The following is a 23,545-nucleotide window of genomic DNA, read 5'->3' on the forward strand; positions in this document are numbered from 1 at the left end:
GTTTTGTAAATTGTAACGTTATGAGTTTGGGGGGGTTTCTAATAAAGGAAAGGAAATGAGTAGACCTTTCCATTTCGATGATAAAAGAAATAAAGGGCCACTTTTGTAAAAGATTTACAACGTGTCAGCCTATTATTAGATCACTATATGGGTTTGATGAAAGCAACCTGAGGGAATCATTACCTTTATCTTATTACTGTAGGAGTCGTCTTGCCTGGCTAAGTATTTTCAAAGTCTTGAAATCTTGTCTGAAAAATTGAATTTCTTGCCCTAACATACACCCCGTACAGAGGCCCAAGTCAAGAACCGCAAACAAAAAGAAAACATCTGTCTTCTGATCCAAAATCCCAATTTCCCTGCTTTTTTAGATTCAGCAAATCTAACATAAGATTCCACCTAAATTCTCTCCATTTTTGGATCCAAAAGCTTAAAGATCTGAAATTTTACACTTTGCTAATCCAAAATATATGGCAACAACACACTAACTCAAGCTTCTTCAATGGCAAGTACCCACAAAGGCAAGTTGTTCTCTTTTCTTTATTTTATTTTCATTTTGGTTGCAGTTTTTATAAACTACTCTAGGTCAGTCCCAATTCAACAAGATCATGATGACCACCACTCTCCTTACCATGAACCTGAGGCTGAAACTAGAGTTGTGTCCAATCCACAAGAAGTTTTATTACGCAAACTTGAAGAATTAGTGAGGAATCTCAGTGAAGTAGTTGCTAGACTAGAAACAAAGTTATCCGAGTCAGCCAAAATAGTGCCACCTACAGCTGGTTTCCGGAATCAAGAACAACATAGAGCTAATCAGATAAATTTGGATGCTAAAAAATCAGTTGCTAAAGTTCAAGAAGAAGAAATTGATGATAAAATTCAAGATAAAGAGAGAGCGAGAGCTGTGCCAGTTACAAAGTATAGTCCATTTTGGTCAGAGAGGTTTCAATTTGTGTCTGCTGTGAAATTAGATTCAGATGCAACTTGTGTTAATGTTTTGCCTTCTCGTGATTTTGAGGGTTTTAGTAAGTATGTTGCTGTTGGGGATGATCAAGGTAGAGTCTATGTGTTCTCGAGGAATGGGGATGTTTTGATTGAGTTTTATACCATGTCTAAGTCTCCAGTAACTGCAATGGTTTCGTACTTATCAGTTTATAAGAATGAGAGTGTTGTGGTGACAGGGCATCAGAATGGTGTTGTTTTGGTGCACAAAGTTCATGAGATGTTGAATGGAGAGGAATGGGGAACCTTATTCATGGAAACTGTAGGTAAATTTGTGCCCTCTGATCTTGGTGGAGAAGGTTTACCTTTAACTCTTCTAGAAGTACATCATGTTGGGAGGTCGAGGTATATCTTGTCATCTGATGTTGGTGGGAAGATTCGGATCCTTAGAGAAAACGGGACAGTTCATGGTTCTGTTATCCCAACAAGCAGACCAATTGCATTCTTGAAGCAAAGGCTTTTGTTTTTGACCGAGAGTGGTGCAGGATCATTGGATTTAAGGAACATGAAAGTCAGGGAATCTGATTGTGAGGGTTTGAATCATTCTCTTGTTCGGAATTATGTTTTTGATGCTACAGAACGGTCTAAAGCTTATGGATTTACATCAGAGGGCAACTTGATTCATGTAGTATTGGTGGGAGATATAATGAACTTCAAATGCAGGGTTAGATCCAAAAGAAAGTTTGACATGGATGAACCCCTTACATTACAAGCGATTAAGGGTTATTTGCTTGCTGTCAATGCAGAGAAGGTCTTTGCATATAATGTTTCTACCCAGCATTACGTTAGAGTAGGAGGACCTCGGCTTCTGTTCTCTGCAGGATTGGACGAAATCAGGTCATCTTTTCTAAATTACCAAGCAATGGATGTACTAACTGAGAGGAGTAGTGTGATACCCTTAATGGCTAGTGATCGTGAAAAGCTTGTTGTTCTTGGTCTCGGGGGTGGATATGTGGGAATGTATCGCTCTAATCTTCCAGTATTTAAAGGAGAATTTAATACAATGCTATGGACAAGTCCTGTGTTGTTCTTCATACTCTTTCTGTTTGGAGCATGGCAATTTTTTGCAAAGAAGAAGGAAGCACTTACATCTTGGGGACCTGATGACCCCTTTAGCTCACCGGCTGCTACAACTGGAGCTTCATTAGGATCAAGCTCTGGGGACCGAGCTTTTGCTGATTCGTCTTCAAGAAGAGATGATATTATGGAATTAAGATCTGGTGGTCTGAGAGGTCCTCCAAGGAGGTACGTTTCTCCTTCGAGGTATCCAGGGGGAGCAAGCGGCTCCTTTAGGCCAAGCTCTGCAGATGCTAACTCTAGACCTACTTCTGTGGATCCTAATTATAGACCATCTTCAGAGCTAAAATACAGGGGTCCAACTCTGGAACCTACAGGTTTCCCTAAAAGAAGGGAGAATCTCTATGTGAACAATCAAGTTGTTGATGATAGCAGTTGAGTTGTAAAACTAAAATCTGTTTCGTAAAACTTTAACTTCAGCCTTCAGAAGCTGGAAATCTTCTTAGTTTTTGTCTTTGAACAGTTAATTTGAATATCAGGGAGCCTTGTGAACTTTCAACAATGTAACTCAAGTTCCTAGTTGCATGAAAAAGAATTAGTAATAAGAATCTTGCTACTAGGTGAATCACACTACTTGAACAGATTCACTATATCCACATTCTTATGTTTTTGAACATTTTAGTTTCTTTTGACTTTTACATTCTCATATCTAAGTGGGAAAAGTGATTTTGTTCTAGAAAGGAAACACTAATCCTGTTATAGGCTGCTGAAAACCACACGTGCACGCAAGAATGAACCTAATTGGAGAGCCATACCTATAATCTGATGAGCATAAAATTAATGCCGAAAGGGCATTAAATTTCGGTCAACTTTCAATACATGGAAATTAGAACATATTCTCGGTCACACCCCAACAACGCCACCATTAGATGTTGGCTGCTGGCTGCTGCCACCCTGCAATAAAAAAAGTCCGAAGATTTCATTCAAAAGTTGAAATTTTTTCCAATCCACACTTAGGTGGTGCAAAGTGCGTAATACACGTCATAACATAACATGATATCTGTTAGAGAAGCAGGCTCCCCATTAGACAAACCATTACCACTTTAAACAAAGTTAAATCTATATTCCCTCTTAATTAATTATATTCACTTAGAATTGACACTATCAATAACTACTATTCAGAATTGGTGCCTAATTCAAAATCAGTATTTTATTATTCAAAATTGATGTCTTAATTTAATGATAAGATTAAGCCCATTCTTGTAATGGATACCACTAATAAAAATAAAGTAATTACTGATCAAATAAAAATTGAGAATATTTTAGTTTAACAATTTTCTATTCGGGAGTTTTTCTCCATACCGACAGATTATGACATTTTTAAAGTGGACAGCAACAGCACAAAAAAAAAAAAAAAAAGGTAAAACCATTTTATAATTCGTCAACGGATACAAAAAGGAAAAAAAGGAAAAAATGGTTTTCCAACTAACCACCTCAAAAAAAGACTCATTCTACTATCCGAGAAGAAGCGCCTTCTTTGCTTTTGCTGCTAACTAGAAGACAAATAACTCTAACGGCTGCCAAGTAACATGTCGTTTCACAATCCTGAAAAACACAATCCAAATCTAACTAACTTACTTCTCTCTGTAAGCAATCAAACACTAATGTACTTGTTATAGTTTTCAGTTTGTTTTTAAACGGGATATTCGATATGATGAACGAATCAAACCAAACGGCGACCGATATTCCGTCCGGTTTGAATCGGATTAAGACGCGCCGAGTTCAAAATCCGGACGATGAATACGTAACTTCACGGCCTCCTCTGAAGGGAAAGCAAAAGCAGAATAGCATATCTCAAAGACAAAGGACATTAAAAGGAGGTTTGATTGATTATTCTTTTTTTTTTTGTTAATTTTAATTAATTAATTTATATAATCTATTTGTTGATCTTTTGCTATATTTTCTGTTTTCTGTTTTTGGCTTTGGCTAATCAGTTTTGGCGGTTGAATTCGTATTTTCAGTTAATCTTAAAGGCGTATCAAAATAGTAGTAGTCCAGGATAGATTATGATAAATCCAGCTTGCTCCTTTTTATTTTTTATTGAGCTTAGTTTGTTTTGTACAAACTGTGATAGAAGGGTTAAGCTGTGATTATGAAAATAGGATTCTAGTTGGCAACACTCTTTTAGAGTATTCGTACAAGAAACACACACAAGTAGAGAGAGAGATACAGAAAGAGAGAGAGTTGATATTATTTAAGTTAAACCAGGATCTTCAAGATTCTGATTGTATTAGCAATATAAACTTTTGTTTCTTTCAAAGCATTTATTCTTTATTTCTTTTTACTCAACATGTAATATTTACATCATTTGTAAGGATATTAGGAGCTTGTAGCTAAGAAGCTATATGCTATTTGTATCTCAATTCGAGTACATTACAACTGTGCTGTGAAATCTTGGGGTTCTGATTCTTTTGTTTGAAATGGTAATATGATTTTATGCTCATCATTCCATGCTAATCATTGACGACAACTCATTCTATTTGTTTGAAATGGTAATATGATTTTATGATCATCATTCCATGCAAATCAATGACGGCAACTCATGGGTGATAAAAGCTGACAAAAATTAAGGGCATCAGTCGAAAGTTTTGCCAGGGTAATGAGATTATGGGTGAGATATTCATGCAGAAACTTTTTATGCATTGGTTTAAACCTTTAGACTGTAAATGGATGTTGTTGTTTAAATGGATAAGAATGAGAAATTATATTAAGAATTCAAGTCGTTAACATGGTCCATGGCTCCAACAAAGTAGAACTTGTCAGTTCTGTCCTTGATGGGGCTTGAGAAAGGTACCGTGTGGTTGACTTTTCTTTATGTAAGACCCATGCTTTGACATTTTGATGAATGAGTGCGGCTTCTTTCATGTTATGCTTGTTGATGGTATCAAAAATGTAAACTTGAACTGAAACCTTATCTAGTTTTATAATACTTTTTTACTTGTTTCTCAATTATGTTGGGGGTGAGGACTAGGGGGCTCTTCCCCTTCCAATCAGAAGTATGATTTCTATTAAATACCAAGCTTGGAGAGAATCCACTGGCATTGTTTTGGCCACTGTTTATTAAGAATGAAGAGTATTTCCTTTTGGACGCTCCTAGTGATATGATAATCATTCTCAAATTTGGTCCATAAGTATTACCTCTTACAGGTGATAGTGTTTTATTATGGAGACTTTGGGCTCACAAGATTCTTCTTCCTCCTCTTACGGGCTTATAAATTTCTTTAGGGTTTTGTATGTTGTTAGCACTGCTGTTAGTTCTTTCTGCCCTAATTGAACCATTGGAGAGGATGACTCCCCTAGCATAGTCTTCTTTTCTAGTTTCAGGAATTTCTCATTTTAGGGTCTAACTGGCTCTGTTCATTGGATCAAGTGCAATCCAAAAAAACGGATCCGCCTAACAACAGGCTAAATCTAAGTATTGATCCTGTTGTTTGTCAAGACTTGATTTTCTGAGTTTTCGTTATTAAGTTTAAAGGAAGATATACCGTGCTTCTTCTAGTGATGGCCATTGTCAACTAGCATTGGTGAATGCCATGCTTTGTTTAATGAGTGCGCTTGGTAATATAAGATATTGAAGATAATTAAAAACTTCATCTACAATACCTTCCCTTTGTTTTTCTTGTTTTCTGATTAGTACTTCGTTCTCGTATTGCAATTAATACAGAATCATTGGATTTTCTGGTTTTACATTTGTAGAAGAATTCCATAAAGGAAAGAAGATAACTCGATGGCTCGCTTCATATTTTTCCAAGGGTACCAGCCAAGTTACTGCTGATGTTTCTTCAAATATTGAGGTGAGCCCTATCTAAAGTTATTTTGATGCATATACTTTGTAATTCACCTGATGTTCTATTAATTTGACAGAAGAGGAGCTTGGAACATAAGACACTTGACAAATTTGAGCAGAGACGAATAAAATTTGTCAATGGGGAGAATCATCTTGATGGAAATCAGCCTTCTGTGGAGATCTTAAGCCAGAGTAAAGCGTCAAAAGGCTTAAAAAGCTTTTCACATGAATTAGGACCAAGGGGTGGCATCCCACCTGCTCAGCCTCGGGCTCATAGTTATAGCGATTTGAAGGTATCACTCTGTAGTTTGTTAGCTAACTTTTTGGCTTTAGACCTTGCTTTTCATTTCATAGTCAATTTGGCAAAGTTGTCATTGCATTCGAGATGAATAGGAAGTTTGAGGTAAAAATTGAGCAAACTTAGAATGAAATGTTGCAATGGATCTGCAGCATGTAGGTAAAGATATTTTGTTGTCACATTGGTTGTGAGTCCTCTACTTTTATGTGTCATTGGTTATTGATCTCCCTCTTTTAATAGTGTATTTATAATTGATTGGCATGACATTAATTGTAACTTAAATTTTAGAAGGATACTAGTGTGCCATAGGTAATCTGACTCTATCGGTATGCTATATACTATATCAATGCTGCTTTGCAAGACTTTTTTTACCAATTAACTTGATAGCATGTGATAAGCAAATTGCCATCCGAATTGATGTCTGTGTGTTTGTATTGTATTTTAAGGGAGAAATTAATTTAAACCCTTTTAAACTTTTTGATCTAAGAAAATTCTGTTTGTAATTATCTTTCGTGACTTGAGTTGATATTAGGAACTACTGGGTTCATTTCATTCAAGATTTGATGCTGCTAAAGAAGTGGTGAATGCAGAACTGGCCAGTTTTGCAAGGGATGCCATGGATGTCCTTGAGATTATTGACTCTTCATTGCAAGAAGAGTTGAAAATGGCAGAGGATCTTCTTATTCTTGCTCAACTGTGTATGGAGATGGCCTGCTCTCAGTTCCGTCTCAAGTGTGAAATCATTGTTCAAGATCTGACTGAGAAAAGGCTACAGTGTCAAACAGGACTTGTAAAGTGGCTATATACTCGCATGCTTTTTATATTGACACGCTGCACTAGACTTTTGCAGTTTCAGAAAGACACTGAACCTATTGATGAGAAATCACTTCGTAAATTAAAAAAATGCTTAGAAAGTGTTCCTTCTGTTGACATGAGCTGGGTTGCCAATCATGTGATTGATGATACAGATCTAGATGATGCTTTAAATCAGAAAGGTGATATCAAACGAAAGTTGCAAGGACAGAATAATTTATCTTCTCTTCCTGAAGCAGTGTGTTGTGGTTCTCAAGAGTCAGATGATCAGAGTGGAGTAACTTCAGGGAAGGATTCTCTGGATTTTGAACAAAAGTTATCATGTCAGAAGTCCAGAAATGAGTCCCTTTTTGAAGTGCGTCAGTTTTGTGAAACTGATAAAAGTGCCATAAGCAATTCAGTGAACAATTCCAGTTGTTCACTTCATGATCAGGAAAAATTCTTAGATGATTCTCTTCAAGAACAGGAACGAGTTTTAGATGGATCTGATTTGGTGATTTGTAGAATATGTGAAGAAATTGTTCCTATTTCTCATTTAGAATCGCATTCTTATATATGTGCATATGCAGATAAGTGTGACTTAAATTGTCTAGATGTAGACGAACGCCTTTCAAACCTTGCCGAGATGTTGGAACAGATTGTAGAGTCCCGTAATATGAATGTCCATCAATCACATGGCAGTCCTGAAAATTCAAGACCCCAAAATGCAAATTCTGCCACAACTGAAGCTTGCTCTCCTAAGATAAGTGAATGGCGAAATAAAGGCGTGGAAGGAATGTTTGAGGACATACATGAGATGGATACGGCCTTCATTGATGATTCTCACCTACCCCCTGTTAATTTAAAGGGCCATCTGGGTATGAAATTATGCAATTATGGTGCACCTTCCTCAACTGGGAGCATGACATCGCTTTCCTCTACAAATACCCCTAAAGCTGGCCATTTTGATTCCTTCTGGTTGGAGCACAATAATCCTTCGGAGCTAGAGGATGTTCCACAGGTCAGTCATTCCTGTGGCAGATCTTGCTACTTGACCATTTCTTTTTTTTTTTTTTTTGGTGAAAGGACTGCTTGACCATTTATTAGGTGATAATATTTATTTAGACAAGCAGTTTTTTTTTTCTCTTACAGCATTAGTTTCTAAAGTATTGAAAATTTATGGTGGGGAAAAGTTTCTAAAGTTCATAATCTATTTGAGCAGGTATACTATAATTTTGAATCAGCTTTACTTGATTGGAAGTTATCTAGTGGGTTTGGTGCTTTGTGAGTTGAGATGATGTGAGGGAAAGTACTTGGATAATCTGGAGATTCAGTAAAATCCACAAGGCAGTCTAACATTTCACGCCAGAACCAGAAGCAACTGGATTGAGTAGATTAGAATCTAATTCCAAAGCCCTTTCATATGACTAACATCTCCAAATTTCACTGAATAATTAGCTGAACTTTAAATTTATTGAGGAACAATGTAAAACTCCAAATTAATATGTTCCAAAGCTTTTTTTCGCCCAGATTAATTTTTTTTTCTTATGCGATTCATTCTTCTCCACATGATAAGTTGCCATCTGAGCAAAACTCAGTGTATTGTCTAATTAGCGGATAACAAAAGTATTGGCTACAAGTAGATTTACTGTATTTGCATTATTTAGATCTTTCCTCCATTATTGGCTTTAACAAAATTGAGGCTTTTGATCATCAATTTTTGACCCAAGAATTGGCTTTGTTCAGGTAGGAGTTATTTTGCATTTCTGACAAATGGGGCATATGTTGTAACCAACTTTATCTGATAACAGTAGTTGAAAATCATAACTTATGCTTTCTGTTTAATGTTTAATAATAGCACTTTTATCATTTTTCTTTTTTGGCTCTTTTTAAGTATTTTATGTCATAGAGCTTATATTTTCAGCTGGCAAAGCTTTTTTGTTTCAATTATAAGTTTTGTTTGTATTGTCATTGTTTTTAGGCAATTCTTGCAGTTGCTTAACAGTTATGATTGTTATGCTATAGTGCAATGCTGAATGTGCCCCTAACTTTTTTTTTTTTTCTTTTTCCTGGATAGATGATTAACCTTGCAGACATAGCCCGCTCTGTGGCAAATACAGATCTCTCAAAGGAAGGATCATATGAGTTCTTGCTTGCTTGTATGCAAGATCTGCAGGATGTTTTACAGCATAGCAAGCTCAAAGCTCTTGTAATAGACACCTTTGGGGGTCGGATAGAGAAACTTCTGCGGTAATTTAATATGTAAAAGAGCTTTCTTATAAGGAAAACAGCATGCCAAGTTCCTGAAAATTTTCATCTCTCTTTCCTAACTGTATCTGCAGGGAAAAATATTTACTTGCTTGTGACATAACAGATGCTAAGAGTCCTAAAAGTGACAGCAAGCTTAAGGAAAATTCTAGACTTCTGTTGGATAATGCATCTCAAAGTAGTGCTATGTCAACTCCTGTACATTCATCACATAAAGAGAGGACAAGCATTGATGATTTTGAAATCATCAAACCAATTAGTAGAGGTGCATTCGGAAAAGTCTTTCTTGCACGGAAACGGATAACAGGAGATTTGTTTGCAATAAAGGTAAACAATCATCTTTAATTGAAATGCAGCTCAGTAGAACAGAAAATAAAACTGCACTTTGAATTCTGTGGACTGCTCTTTGTTATTTGCCCATCACCATTTCAACCATGGATTTGCTCAAAGTCATATGTAAGTTAAATTTGACAACAGAATGATGAAAGTAAGTTTTAAAGGCATACTGTTAAGTTGATGTACTGGTGGTACTAGAGGTTTGATCTGAGGAGTGTACCATGCCATTATGTACACATGCTTGTCCCTTTGCATGTGATGCAGCCATGGATTTTCTCTTGCTTAAGTATCCATTACTGTTGAAGCATTCAGTGAATGTCCTTAATCTTTCCTTCTTGAACAGTTTGTGCCGAATAGTTAAATAAGTGGTATTCGAGAATGCAAATATTCTCCCATTAGTGGTCTTTATCTGATTATTTACGCAACATTTTTCTTCTCATATAAGTACTAATATATGCTATAAGTTTGTGCTTTGGTTTGCTGTCAATATGTAAATAATTGGTTATGTTCTATATGTGTGTGTGTGTGTTTATTTTTGCTATAATAATGCAGTCTTTTGCTACTACAGGTGCTCAAGAAACTGGATATGTTGCGCAAGAATGATGTTCAGCGCATTTTAGCAGAGCGCAACATACTAATAACAGTTCGAAACCCATTTGTGGTAGTAATGATGTACTTTGATTTAATTGAAATATGAAAGACACTTTCTTATTTGAAGTTTCTTCAGGATAAGAAATATGTTCATGCTGCATAACATTTTTTAAGCTCCCAATCTTTTCATATGTTGAATTATTTGTGTCTCCAACTAGCATGACATCTTCTTTTGTTAGACTTGAAAAATAATGATAAATTCATGCTTATCACAATTTCTGAAGCTATAAAGTTAAATACATTTCCATTGCAGGTTCGATTTTTTTATTCCTTCACCTGCAGGGATAACCTCTATTTGGTTATGGAATATCTCAATGGAGGTGATCTATACTCTTTGCTGAGAAAAGTTGGTTGCCTTGAGGAAGATGTAGCTCGTATATATATTGCGGAACTGGTTTGTTAGACTAAAATCATATATGTCCCATATATGCTTGTTTAATTTCTCTATGCCTTACTTGTGTAAGTTCCATATGTTACAGGTACTTGCTTTAGAATATCTCCATTCTCTTGGGATTGTGCATCGGGATCTGAAACCAGACAATATATTGATTGCACATGATGGGCACATCAAGGTCTGGAGTTTAAAGTCTATGACTTCAGCAATTCGTGGAAATAATAATTGGATAAAACAATTACTCAGTAGGAGTTCAATTTGTGCATGTTTACATGTGCCCATACACATATATAAATGTTATTAGCTTTTTGTTTAGCTATAGGTCTCTGCATCGTGTACCCCTATATCTTTTCTTTCTATATTAACCACATATATGTATATGTGGCAATTTACTAATGATTTCTTATATTACCAGCTCACAGACTTCGGGCTATCGAAAATTGGCCTTATAAATAGCACCATGGATTTAGCAGGACCGGAGACAAATGAAGATGAAGTCTCAGATGCTCATAATCCACACATACAAACAGAAGAAACAAATCGGCAGTCAGCTGTTGGAACACCTGACTATCTGGCTCCTGAAATTCTTCTTGGGACTGAACATGGTCTGGTTGCAACCTAACTAGAGAACCTCCTTCTCCATCAGATGAGGCTTGGGATTTAGATTTGTCCCAGGTTTTCCAGGTTGATGTATTTACCTCCTGGTCATTCATGCAGGTTATGCTGCTGATTGGTGGTCCGTGGGGATAATCTTATTTGAACTTATAACTGGAATTCCTCCCTTCACTGCTGAACGGCCTGAGGTAACTTTCATGTCAATTCTTTTCTTAGTAATCTAAACATTAGTATATTAACAATCATTTTCATTGTTGTGTATATCTGTTGAAAAGCGCCTCTGCGATCCAATATAAATCACTGGATCCTGCTGTGCATGGTAGCATGAAACAAGCTTTATGTTGCTATTTACTGTCTGCAGTGTCTGACAAATATCTCAGTATTATGTGCACTATGCCTTTTATCTTAATGTTAAAACTGGTTTCTTTCTTGTGGTTGAGCTTCCTTTGACATTTGGGCTGGATAACCTTCTTCATACCCATGATTTACTTTGAAAATGCAGGAAATGCTACTTATTATGGGATTTGGATAATGAATATCTTAATTTGCAAATGAGGGATTGTGTAAATGATGTTGCTCCCTCTCTCCTAACTTCATTTATATATTGGGCAGAGTTGTAGCATTACAAAAGAACTATCCACCCAATTTCGCATTGTGTGTTAATTGCTACCATGCCTACTAATCACATTCACTCGCCTGGTGTTTTCCTTGTAGTTCAACTTTAGTTTTTACTTTAAATTATCTATATCCGCAAGTTATCCCTTTTAGCCTTTTTCTTTGCATGCAGATAATTTTCGACAACATTCTGAATAGGAAAATCCCCTGGCCTCCTGTCCCAGAGAGCATGTCTTATGAAGCCCACGACCTGATTAACAGGTTGGCAATCTGATTCTCTTATTTGCTGAATCCGTGAATTGCAGGTTGCCGTTTATGTTACGTTCAAATAAGTTATTAGGGTGCTGGACATGAGAGATGATTCTCAATTTCAAAAAGGGCTTTGACCATTTCACTCACTACACGCAATAACTATACTGATACTTGAAATCCAGATAAAAGTCATGCACAGAAACCGTCAGTTTCTCTTACCATCGGTGACAAATTGCATGATTATTCATTCTATGCCAAAACTTATCCTTGCGCAGTTTGAGTACCAATTCAGACATATGACCTCGTAATTTCGGGCCTTCAGTGTGCGTCCATTTTCGAAAATAACTGTATTGTTTGCATTACTTTAAATGAAAAATTGCAGTAATGATCTATTTTGTATCTTGTCACTTATGATGTAAATATAAGCTAAGCTTCTAGATATGGCACTCGAGGTGGACCCCACGTTATCAATATTATCATTTATCACGTTTTTCCCTAAGTTTGTGCCTAACATTCTTTTTTGGCAAACACCATATGTTTTCTTAAAGCATAATCGTTTTTGCATCCTTTTCACTTTCCACTAACTCATACATATTTAGGTCATCACCTAAATCTTGCTAACTATTATGCATCAAACTTTTCTATTGTGAGTTGGGTATAGTGTGTGATGTTAATGATATAAATCTCAAATTTTTTTTAGGTTGATTACTCACGATCCAGATCAACGCTTAGGATCAAATGGATCAGCAGAGGTTGTAGTTCACTGTCATTAAATAACACATTAACATCTTTACCTATCATCAATTCTTGAAATAGAACTTACTAAATGTCCAGACTGATTTTTCATGCCTTCCTGGTTATCTTATAGGTTAAATCATATCCTTTTTTCAGAGGAATAGATTGGGATAACCTTGCATTGCAGAAGGTATGCGTTAGTGCTTCTCCTTAAGAATTTCTTATATTAAGAATTGTGATGAACTGCTATTTACATCAGTTCCTTTACTTCTTATTGAGCATATTATGAATGTGAAATAATTAATAAGAAATTGTGAGAGAAGTGATTGAATAAAATCCCTTGTACCAAGCAAATCTTGGTAGATTAGGTCTGATTGAATAAAATCCCTTGCTTACTCACCATGCTGCCCCTCATATCCAAGATGAGAGGAAATAGATTCAGTAAAATTTCTTCTTAGAGGGTGTTGTAATTACATGATAGTATTCCTAATGTTTTTGCATCAAAGACATTAGACATTAGTTTATTCATGGTAGAAGTGCAAGGTTAGGCGAGATTCAGAAAGGGCTTAATCATCTTCTTTCAGTGTCCATGTAATTCTCTTTTCAAGGAATCCGTTCTTTTCCCCCTTTCTGGAGTTTGTTAAATATTTATACTTTTTTCTTAACTGTGATGCTAGGCTGTCTTTGTACCAAGCCCGGACAGTGCAGATGATACTAGCTACTTTGTGTCGCGTTTCTCTCAAATGTCTAGTGGAATGCCAAATGATTGTAGCAGTAGCCATTCAGATACTGATGCTTACGACTCATCCCCGAATTCTGGAGTAGAGGTATATACATATTCATCTGCTGCGCAGACTACTCAGATTTAGTCTATCTGGGTGGGTGTACTTTTGGGGGACCAAAAGAAAAAGAATAAAGAAATAAAGATATCATGACTGTTGACAGTTATTCATGTAGTTATAGTTTTTAGGCTACTTTATAAGATCTCTAGCTGGGGGCGTACATGTGAAAATAAAGGATTTTTTCATAAGCATTTTTTTGCTGTCGTCTTCTTTATCTTTTTTCCTTGTTTCTTTTCCCTATTACACGGTCTTTCTTCTGCTAAAATAGCTATTGAATACAACAACAGATGCAGAATCTTCTTTGACACTACTAGGTTTCACTCAAATGATATTACAGCAACTTAAACAGTGATTACTTTTCTTGGGTTGGGAAAGCAGGGAGGAGGGGATGTTGGTGAGGGGGAACCTAATAGGTCTAGATCTCAGTTATTTGACCATTTACCCATTTGTTAAAATTCTGATAATGTTGAGATACTGATGTTATTATGTCTTTATTGCTTCAGATGGATGAATGTGGTGATCTGGCAGAGTTTGATTCTTCTCCGCTTAATCTCTCCTTGATTAATTTTTCTTTCAAGGTATAGTTATCTTACTCGTTTTGAGAGATAAAATGCTGTCTACCAATTGTTTTTGTTCCGGTACTTCTAAATTAAATGCCTTGTGCTGACTCTACCGCCAACTAAGAATGAAAACTCTGAGAGATTCTATTCTCCATCAGCCACTCTTGACGGTCCTCTAGATCAGAACTTTGCAAAATATTAGTGAAAACTCTCACGAGACTCCCTGTATTGGCATGTCACGAGTTTCTGAAGTGAACCTCCATATTGTTACATGGTATCTTTGATTTTATTTTTTTTAAGGATCACGGAACACCCAAGTTCAGCATGCCGCCCGCCCCCCACCCCCCCCCCCCCCCCCCCCCCTACATTTACTACCATTACACATAACCAAACAACTGGAGCCATCACAACCACCCTCACAAAGGCAGAGTAAGAAATATGGTTTATTAAACTCAAACTTCTCTTTGCAGAATCTATCACAGTTGGCGTCTATTAACCATGATGTGTACTTACAAACTGGGAAGGATTCAGCAAAGAATTCTCCATCTAGAGCTCCAAACAGGTAGTTCTTTTATTAGTCATCAGACCTCGTTGATAGGTAATTTGTTTATAATTTTTAGGTGGTAGAGAAGTTAGAATAGGAAAGGATGAATATCCCCGCAAGGCGAGAGACACAGAGATAGAGAGCCGAGATTTTTCTTTTCCTCTAATTTTTTTTTTTTTTAATCCTTTTAGAGGTCATAATCATGATCATGTAATTAAATAATAAAATGCTTTTCTTTGTAAAGAAACAATAAAATCAAAGGAAAAGTAGAATATCCTTTTTCATTGTGTTCTTCAAGGCGTCGCATATACATATCAATAATTTTATTTTATTTTATTTTTCAAGAAAAGGGCTACATGCTTATCTGAGCTGGCAAAAGTACCTTAAATACGTAAAAGTTTTTGAAAACCGGTTATTTGATTCAGTTACAATTAGAAATTATAATAGCCGCGATGAAGATTAAGTTTGATGAACACAGAGTTATAATAATCAAATGATAATCTTTGATGTAAAGTTTGAGAGACAATGTGTTACTTCTAGCTGGGAAACTTCTGTTTCTTGCTTTTCCGTACATACAGATAGCAAAACACCTTCCATACAAATAATTGAAATATGTGAGACCGCCTTTCAGACAGAAAAAAGCAAAGATATCAAAGGAATGCAAGAAGCAGGAAAAAAAATAATAAAAATAAATGAACAATAACAAATTGGAGCAAAGTCACGTTGCAAAGAGTAAATAATATGAAGGATTCCTCAACTATAAAAGAACAGGCAAAATTACAAAATTAAAGCTTTTTTTGTGCACAAGTAGGTGAAATAATTGTTTTCCATTTTCCAACTAGCTGTCCGCAAAACAGATCAGACAGGGATCGATAAGCCCTTCTTTGCCATGCTATCCAAGACATCATTCAAGGCTTGACACAAACCTACAATCTGCAGCGTAACAGCCAGGACAAACATAAGAGACCATGAACAATATAATAATATATTAAAATGTAATAGAGGCTAGGCAATTATCTCGCTCCAGTAGCCTGCAACAATTCTCAACTCTAATACACACTAATCTACCAAAGGAGGCAGATAATCACCTGTTGATCCCATTGTTGCAGTTCTTCAGTATCATCCTCAAAGTGAATGACAGCTTCCACCTGATAAAAGTTCCCAAGGCTCAAATTAAGAGAAACCCAAGAAAGTAGTTGAACCAGATTGTCCAAAAGTTGCAAACTCATAATCAAGTTTGGTCCTAGTAGCACATTCATTATAATTTGATCAACAACAATCCTGGTTGGTTGGGAAAGTGAATTTTAGAATTTCATACCTGATCAATTGACCCCCTCATTCTATCCTCATAAATCATTCTTGATGCTATCTTTTCTGCCTGCAAGCAAAAGCAGCAATGTGTTTTAACTTTTGAGGACGAATCAAATACCAGATGTTTATTATAACAAAGTGCGCCCCAAAATGTTAAGGGTTATACAACCAGGCTGATATACTTGGGAACAAAGTTGGGGAAGCACAAAAAAAGAAAAACCAAAGGGTTCACATATATTTCCATATCCAATCAGATTATAGACATAAACACACAGCATCAATAAGCAAAGCAACTATACAACCATTTTGGAAGCTAACAAGAAAGAATATAGAATGCTATCTTTTATATCTTATGAAAGTAGGATAGAACTGTACCTTATGTGGAGGAATTCCTAGCAAGGTGCCTAACTCGTCAAAACTATGCCAAAGATAAAGTAGAAACAAAAACAAAATATGCAGTTTAGTACAAAGATTGCAACCAAAGAAATTCAAGGAATAACGAAATCTAAAAGCATCATAACTCCAACCTGATATTAGTGTAAAGTTTACTTGCACTCAGAAGATTATGCTCAATCATAGCACGGTCCAGAACAGTAAAATTGTCTGGCAGAAGAGCTTTCTGTTAAGCCACCAAAGAAAAGGTATCATTAAAGCTGACTGTTAAATAAAAGTGATATCCCTAAACAGGTAGGATAGATGTTAAAAACCTGATGTGCTTTTAGTTCTTCGGCAAACGCATCAATTTCTGGTTTTCTCAAAATTCTCTCTAGATAGACCTGCTCAAATTTTTTTCATAAAATTTCCATTAGAAACCACTAGGTATCAACAAAAGCTAACAAGGAAGCAACATACAATATGTGCACATTGAGAGAGAGAGAAAGACCTTCTGCAATATAGGATAAATTTTTAGCTTCGAGCATCGTTCATCCTGAACCGCATTACAATGGATCAATATCTCTTGCAATAGTACAACACAAATTAAATTCACACGAATTTTCTATAAAGAAAGTATATTTACCTTGTATAACGTAGCAAGAACACGAGAACGTTGTGGACCTGCAGCAGCCAAGATTGTACATGTCACAGCAGCAGAGAGTGCCTGTTCTAGTGCTTCCTCATCAATGGTTCTTTAATGAATACAAAAGAAAAATTAGTTACTTTATTTTGAATGCCTCTCAAACACCAAAAATGCATAAAGGGAAATGGAGCAATTAGATAAACAGCACAAAATGATAATTTAAATCCTAACAGATGTAATAGTTGCAAATAATTTGTTTTTCTAAAACTGCATAAAGAATTTCAAAGTCAAATCAAATTCTTGAGGAAAACGGGAGGAAAAATAAGTGTAGTAGCACAAGAACAAAATGCATAAGAAACAAGGTAAATTTCCAAACTTAGTTCTGCACTCTAATCTTTACATAAAAATGTCAAGTACCATGGCACAAAATTTAAATTTATAAATGTTTAGCACTAATAACAGTTTCCCATTCAAATTCCTGGATCTAAAAGATCTCAGAATGATTTTGATAATATAAAGGCCACAGTATCATGCAGAGAAGGTCAAAAAGAAAAACACAGCAGATATAAACAAGATATGAAGAAATAGGAAGAGTTTTGACCCTTAAGTTCAGATACTATGCAAAATGGAGAAATCTTTTACAAGAGCAGAGAAAATGGGTAAAAGTCAACATACAACAACATAACAATATGAAGAAGAAGGAGAGAAAAGAGGTTAGTGAACAGGATCCAACTATACATACTCATCTCCTATCTGTCTCTTCTCAATTTGAGAAATATCATAATAACGCAGTGCAGCTTCCAAAAACTTCCTCTTCAAATCCAAAATCCTTGCATAACAAACCTGGTAATAAATAGAAGAAAGAAAGCAATTAAATAAAACAGTATGCTAAATTACCTTGACAAAGCAAAGACTATGATGAACCTTGTATTGTAAGTTCAATACTTCATGCTGACTGTTGCTAACCAAAAAGGACGCTTTATTAATGAAAGCTTCTGCATTGACTGCATCGTCATCCTGAAGAAATAGACCAGCAAAGAAAACATTAATAGAAATTATAACAAGTATTTTAAGAGCCAGATGTTAAAGAGCATGCCAAATAATTAATAATTTGACCATATAAGCAAATGGTGGACAGGAAAGTTATACCTCAAGATACAACCTAGCAATTTGGACGCACTTTGATAACCTAAATGTATCATCAATGACCCTGATAAAGAAATCATAGAAAAACAAAATTCTCAAATAACCATCATCCCCGTGAGAAAGAATAATAACAAAAGAGAAGAGTATATTTTAGCGACTCCTTAGCAAAATACAAAAAAAAAAAAAAAAAAAAAAAGAAAAAGAAAAATCTTACTCTCGGACCTCATTCCAGAATCAAGATCAATGCCGCTAAGCATCTGAGCTGCTTTTGACCACTGTTGTTCAGACTCGTACAACTCAGCAAGTTTCTCCCTAATTATTAAAACCTACAATTCATATAATTAAATAATTAATTCCTCATCAGATCTACAAAAGCCTAAAATTACAATAGACATTATTTTTGTCAACTACAAAAATGAATCACATAAATTGTTTGGCTAAAATATAAAGAAGCACTGGAATTTGACAAAAGGCCAATAATGTCCTAATTGAATAAAGTATGAAACCGATAAATAACCTAAAATTAACCTGTTCTTCAAATGAAACAACACGAGGCTGAATCTGAGCAAGAGTGTAATGAGCAATCTCCTTTTGCGTATCCGGTTCTAATCTCCCTAATTCCTGTGCAAAACTCTGCAATAACTGCCTCGATACCACCAATGGTACATCATCCGATAGCACTAAAAACAAAAAACAATAAAACGTAATTGCTAATTAGAAAAGAAAAAAAGCAGAAGCCCTAGGTTAATAGCAAGAAGAGAAACGTACTATGATCGATAAACTTCTTGGCTTGATCGATGTCGTTTGATGATATAACAGAAGCAAGAATGTGCTTATACTGCTCGATCTTTTGCCTCTGGTCTGTGATCGCAGAGGCGCTCGCGAAGGCACTCTCCATATCTCCCTCTCTCTCTCTTTTAAGCTTTCTAGTAAAAACCTATGTGCAGAGAGACGAAAGAAATTTCTTTGGCTTCCTCTGCTAATACAGTAACGGTACTACTCTCACCGCTATGGTTTTTCTGCGAGTTACGGTGGTGAATGGTTATATACCACTTTGCGTTTTTCTTACATCTTATCAATGTTCTACACGTCATACCTCCTTCTGTTGCTTTAGTTTTATATAATGCGGGCTACTCAGCATTTTATAAATAATTTTTGTAATAGACTGGCCTAATGAAAAATCAATTATAAAATCTATTCTAAAGTGTAAAAATAAGAACGTAATTTACATTCAATGAGCTGGTGTATTTGATGATTATTTGCGTCCTTAATTTTGGGTACGCTTAGCATTACTCAAGTTACAAATATAATGAATTTTGCCATCAATTTTAAAAATTAAGGATCGATATATAATATAATATTATTATTTGCTCCTTTCTTTTTGTCTCATACCATCCATGTGCTGGGGAACTAGGAGAAAATATCAGTAATAGCCCTACAAAATAATAAAATATGCATCTCAATTTATGTTCATAAAGTAAAGTGCTATTCATGTTGATACATAAAAAGTTTACGTAGATTAGCTCTTCCCTTTTTTCTGCTTTGCTCTAATAAATGAAATATGCATATAAATACAAAATTTCCTCTAGCCATTTACAGGTTGATCATGATCAAAGTAATAAAAAGAGGTAAAGAACTTACAAAGGAAAAGAGAAAAAGGGGGAAAATAATTGTAGCGGACCAATTCGTCCAAGGACGTATTTAACGTCAACGAATCGTGAAGGAATGCAGCCTGCTAGCTGGTCAGCCTCACCGTTCGGGTAATTAAAGATGTGGAACAGAAAATGCAGTACTAAAGCACCAAAAGTCAATTTGTCAACGGCTTAGCCTTGCCTATGTGGCCCATGCTATTAACAAGATCTTTACGAATGCAAACAGGGAACATATTGATGTCCTTCAGCAATTTCAGCCGCCAAAGCACGTATGGGAAACTCAGTTGATCCCGAGAAGTGAAGCGCACCACTTCGTTAAACCAGAGGCACATAAACAGATTAGTTAATGGCGTATGCTCCCTCACAATGATTGAGGCTTCATTTAAAGCTGCAGAGATCAATAAGTTTACCAAAACCACATCAATATTAACTCATCATATTTCTATAAGACCCAAAGAAACGTTAAGAAGTGCAAATTACATATGGTCCCATGCTTTCAGCCCTAAATTTCTTGATGAGATTTGCCCTTTCCACGAGCAGCAACTTTCCCAAAGTCCACCCTCACATATTGGAACATATTTTCAGTCAACAGATAGTGGTACATATTAGGAAGATTCTACCTATATTAAATCTTGAAGATGGGTTTGGTATTCGTTTAAAGCTCACTTATCACTTATCACTAAATTTTTTGTTATATATTCCCAAGTCACGGATTATCACAAGAAAAGAGAAAAAAAAGAGAACAACTAACCCTTCTTTCCATTGAATCTCTTGTCTTCAGGCAAGCCATCCCGTCGATATTGAGACAACTGAACCTCAACTTCTTCTGGGGTGGCTTTGTGTTTCTTCACAACAGCTACAGCTTCCTCGTACACACTGCTACGAGCTCCATGTAGTGAAATTGCTAATACAGAATTTGAACGCCACAGAAGAGCTTCCAGAACACCTAGTGGATCCCTTCTAAATTGGGATTTTGAGTCTACCCAAATGGAGTACTTGGCATTGGGAAAAAGCCGATGTCCCAACATCTGACAGCAGCAGAAGTGAATGTGAATTCTCAAGAAGTATTCAATCAGAAGAAACCACAAGGAGAAAATGTGCATGCATGACTTGACAAAGTTTAGCCAAGCAACTATGTATGACTTGACAAAGTAAGAATAATGACTCACCACTTTATTAATTTACTGTGGCGACAACAAAAACACATTGAGAAAGAACAACCACACTCAAGCAGCAATCAATGCTACACAATGACACTGGTACTAGAAACATTGAAATTTTTTTCCTGCACTTGTTTTATGCTTTAGTGAGTCTATGAATACAATACAGCAATATTTATATGGGAAAAACATGAGGGGGCACTCTGCCAAGCTAGTGCAATCACCCTACAGGTGTGAACATGATTCCTAATAATTCAAATTCCCCATGTTAAGCTATCATAGAAACAGCAAAATATTATCCTCCACATGAAACAAGTTTATTAAAGCCAGATGGGAGTAGACACTAACTTTATGAAAGTAAAATTAAATTTGCTTTCTGCAATTAGACAGATAATTTTCTGGTAATGTCAACCCAGATATCAAGAGGATGTCTTCAATCATATGTCGACATACACCATCTCAAGGGAGTGCAGTACATAATGAATAAGGCTCGCAAGATTAACAAATAGATTAAACACTACATTGACCACAGAAGTTTAAGATTCGCAGGAAATACATTCTGTGTGTGGAATAAATCAAACCTGGTTGAGACATGTAATACGCAGATAATGACAAGAACAAATGAACCCATAATAGAAATCATAATTAGATAAGAAATCAGGAGCTGAAAGAGAACAATTGCATGTGATATCTCCAAATATCAAAAGTATATAGTTCTACAACTTCCATACCTTTGGGATTTTACCATTCAACCTTTGGTCTGTAAAAGGAAGATCCCTTACAACCACAATCCGCCATTTTCCAATAAAATGGTACTCGCCAACTTTACGCCCCTTTGATTCCTGAGCTGCTAGAGTGATCTCATCCCAAAATGCAACATAGCAAACCTGCAGGAGTTTAGACAAAATACTTATGGAACTTGCTGATGCCTAAACAATAAGTAGAACTTTCAGCAACCCAAAAGCTAACCTTTTGAAGTGATGTATCTGACATTCCAATAGGTTGATAAAGGTCATCTCCACCACCAAATGCACAAGTAGACACCACAGCTTTACAGGTTTGCATATAACCTTTATCCTCATCAGAAATCTTAAACCCCCCATTGTCACTATAGAAACCACAGTGCAATTCAGCTGTGTCACTCACCTGAAAAACCCAGAGTTCACACACAATATGAGCAAGAAACAACAAATATAACAACCAGTCTTATAGAAAAGCTTAAACTCTGACAATCAGTCACGTCCTAAAGTCGCATCCTTATACTAGTTTACTAGTATTTTAAACATTACAATAAGAATCATACTAAATCAGTCCAATGATGTGAAGTTGCAGCTTATAACCTTAAAACTTCTCTCTCTTTGTTCAAGTGTTTGATCTCCGGTAAATAAATTAAATCGCGTAACCTCAGTGCGCAGTCCAGACAGAGTAGTATTACTCTTCCCTCTATGTTGTTGTGTGTCTTTATCTGATATGTACACCACATTTTTAATAGCACCACTGATCTCATCATGCATAGGAATATCCAAATGTTGAAGTTCTTCATTAGGTAATAGCTTCAAGCAACCTGATACCACAAAGTTGCATATAAAATAACTTACATTTACAATTAAACAATTATAATAACTTGCGCAACAATTTTAACAATCACTTACGAGGTGGGTCAAGTCGATCCAAATTCTTCGGTTCAACAGCTTTCAAGTCGCCCTTTAAATGTGGTGTCCTCTTCGCATCGTGTTCCGATTTCACATCCAAACGCGGTGTTTTCGTAATTCTAGAGGCTTCAAATAAGAGTAATCCAACAGCAACAAAGAGAATCAGAAGCATCCAATATTTTAAGAGAAATCTGAGAAGACGGTGAGCTAATTCTTTGTTTTTTATTAAACGGTTGTGTTGTTTCTTTCGTTTTCGACGGACTCGGACTCGCATCCGACCGAGTTCGTCCGAATCGTCGTCTGAGACGGAGATCGAAATGCTGTTGTTGTTGAACATAGAAGATGACATATGAGAAACAATTAGATTGGATAAATTAGAAATTGAGATTTGGGGAATTAGGGTTTGCGGGTAGCAGAATGCGAATCTTCAAACACTTGCTGCAGAAGTAAAACAGTTCGTTATTAGTTACAACTTACAGCTCCATCTTTGAGCAAACCTATACAAGGATGACCCCACACCACTCTTTTTCTTTAAGCCATTTAATTAAATTCTGGGTCGTTCTACATTTCATGCAGCATCCCAATTCTCTATGTACAATGGCTGTAATAACCATTAGTAAATCTTAACCATTAATTAGCATTATTGGTTATAGGAGGAAGGCTGGAAAGGAATCCAACAGACCCGAATTCTAATAAATTTAAATTTAATTTGTTATTGTATTATAGGAATTCTAACTGAATTTGAATTCAATAATTATACATTCGAATTAAATTCAATAATTATAAATTTGAGTTAAATTCAAATTTATCCTGAGCTAGTTAAAATTTATTTATTAATTTT

At 35.8% G+C, this 23,545-nt stretch overlaps 4 protein-coding genes across 12 annotated transcripts; 2 read left to right on the forward strand and 2 right to left on the reverse strand.

The window, feature by feature from the left end:
• Positions 1–213: 213 nt before the first annotated feature.
• LOC8288903 (uncharacterized membrane protein At1g75140) lies at positions 214–2,674 on the forward strand. The gene has a single exon (XM_002510315.4). It carries the CDS (start codon positions 500–502, stop codon positions 2,453–2,455), a length of 1,956 nt encoding a protein of 651 aa, XP_002510361.1. The 5' UTR covers positions 214–499; the 3' UTR covers positions 2,456–2,674.
• Positions 2,675–3,103: 429 nt separating this feature from the next.
• LOC8288902 (probable serine/threonine protein kinase IRE4) lies at positions 3,104–15,049 on the forward strand. 9 transcript variants are annotated; one of them, XM_025157050.2, is made up of 17 exons: positions 3,118–3,896; positions 5,776–5,870; positions 5,941–6,156; positions 6,694–7,974; positions 9,031–9,203; positions 9,296–9,548; positions 10,126–10,218; positions 10,462–10,602; positions 10,688–10,780; positions 11,018–11,207; positions 11,320–11,405; positions 12,005–12,093; positions 12,785–12,836; positions 12,953–13,009; positions 13,497–13,646; positions 14,165–14,239; positions 14,692–15,049. In XM_025157050.2, the coding sequence occupies exons 1-17, from the start codon at positions 3,728–3,730 to the stop codon at positions 14,785–14,787; spliced, it is 3,309 nt and encodes a 1,102-aa protein (XP_025012818.2). In that variant the 5' UTR covers positions 3,118–3,727; the 3' UTR covers positions 14,788–15,049. The 9 variants fall into 9 exon arrangements, 5 of the variants coding, with proteins under 5 accessions (XP_048226480.1, XP_025012818.2, XP_015576027.2 ...); XM_015720541.3 differs by having other exon boundaries at positions 3,120–3,896; positions 5,773–5,870; XM_048370521.1 differs by lacking the exon at positions 3,118–3,896 and adding an exon at positions 4,633–4,687 and having other exon boundaries at positions 5,773–5,870.
• Positions 15,050–15,431: 382 nt separating this feature from the next.
• On the reverse strand, positions 15,432–19,308 carry LOC8288901 (COP9 signalosome complex subunit 4). Its single transcript, XM_002510313.4, has 14 exons — positions 19,009–19,308; positions 18,769–18,920; positions 18,463–18,566; positions 18,244–18,304; positions 18,019–18,111; positions 17,837–17,937; positions 17,095–17,203; positions 16,960–17,004; positions 16,784–16,852; positions 16,604–16,695; positions 16,452–16,494; positions 16,084–16,143; positions 15,854–15,913; positions 15,432–15,698 (listed from the first exon to the last, which is right to left on the reverse strand). Exons 1-14 carry the CDS (start codon positions 19,136–19,138, stop codon positions 15,624–15,626), a joined length of 1,194 nt encoding a protein of 397 aa, XP_002510359.1. The 5' UTR covers positions 19,139–19,308; the 3' UTR covers positions 15,432–15,623.
• A 375-nt stretch (positions 19,309–19,683) lies between these two features.
• On the reverse strand, positions 19,684–23,346 carry LOC8288900 (probable hexosyltransferase MUCI70). The gene is made up of 6 exons (XM_002510312.4): positions 22,705–23,346; positions 22,393–22,616; positions 22,022–22,198; positions 21,784–21,939; positions 20,644–20,920; positions 19,684–20,280 (listed from the first exon to the last, which is right to left on the reverse strand). The coding sequence occupies exons 1-6, from the start codon at positions 23,051–23,053 to the stop codon at positions 20,048–20,050; spliced, it is 1,416 nt and encodes a 471-aa protein (XP_002510358.1). The 5' UTR covers positions 23,054–23,346; the 3' UTR covers positions 19,684–20,047.
• Positions 23,347–23,545: the final 199 nt, after the last annotated feature.

This window comes from Ricinus communis, chromosome 2, assembly GCF_019578655.1.
Source record: "Ricinus communis isolate WT05 ecotype wild-type chromosome 2, ASM1957865v1, whole genome shotgun sequence".
Classification (NCBI taxonomy): Eukaryota; Viridiplantae; Streptophyta; class Magnoliopsida; order Malpighiales; family Euphorbiaceae; genus Ricinus; species Ricinus communis.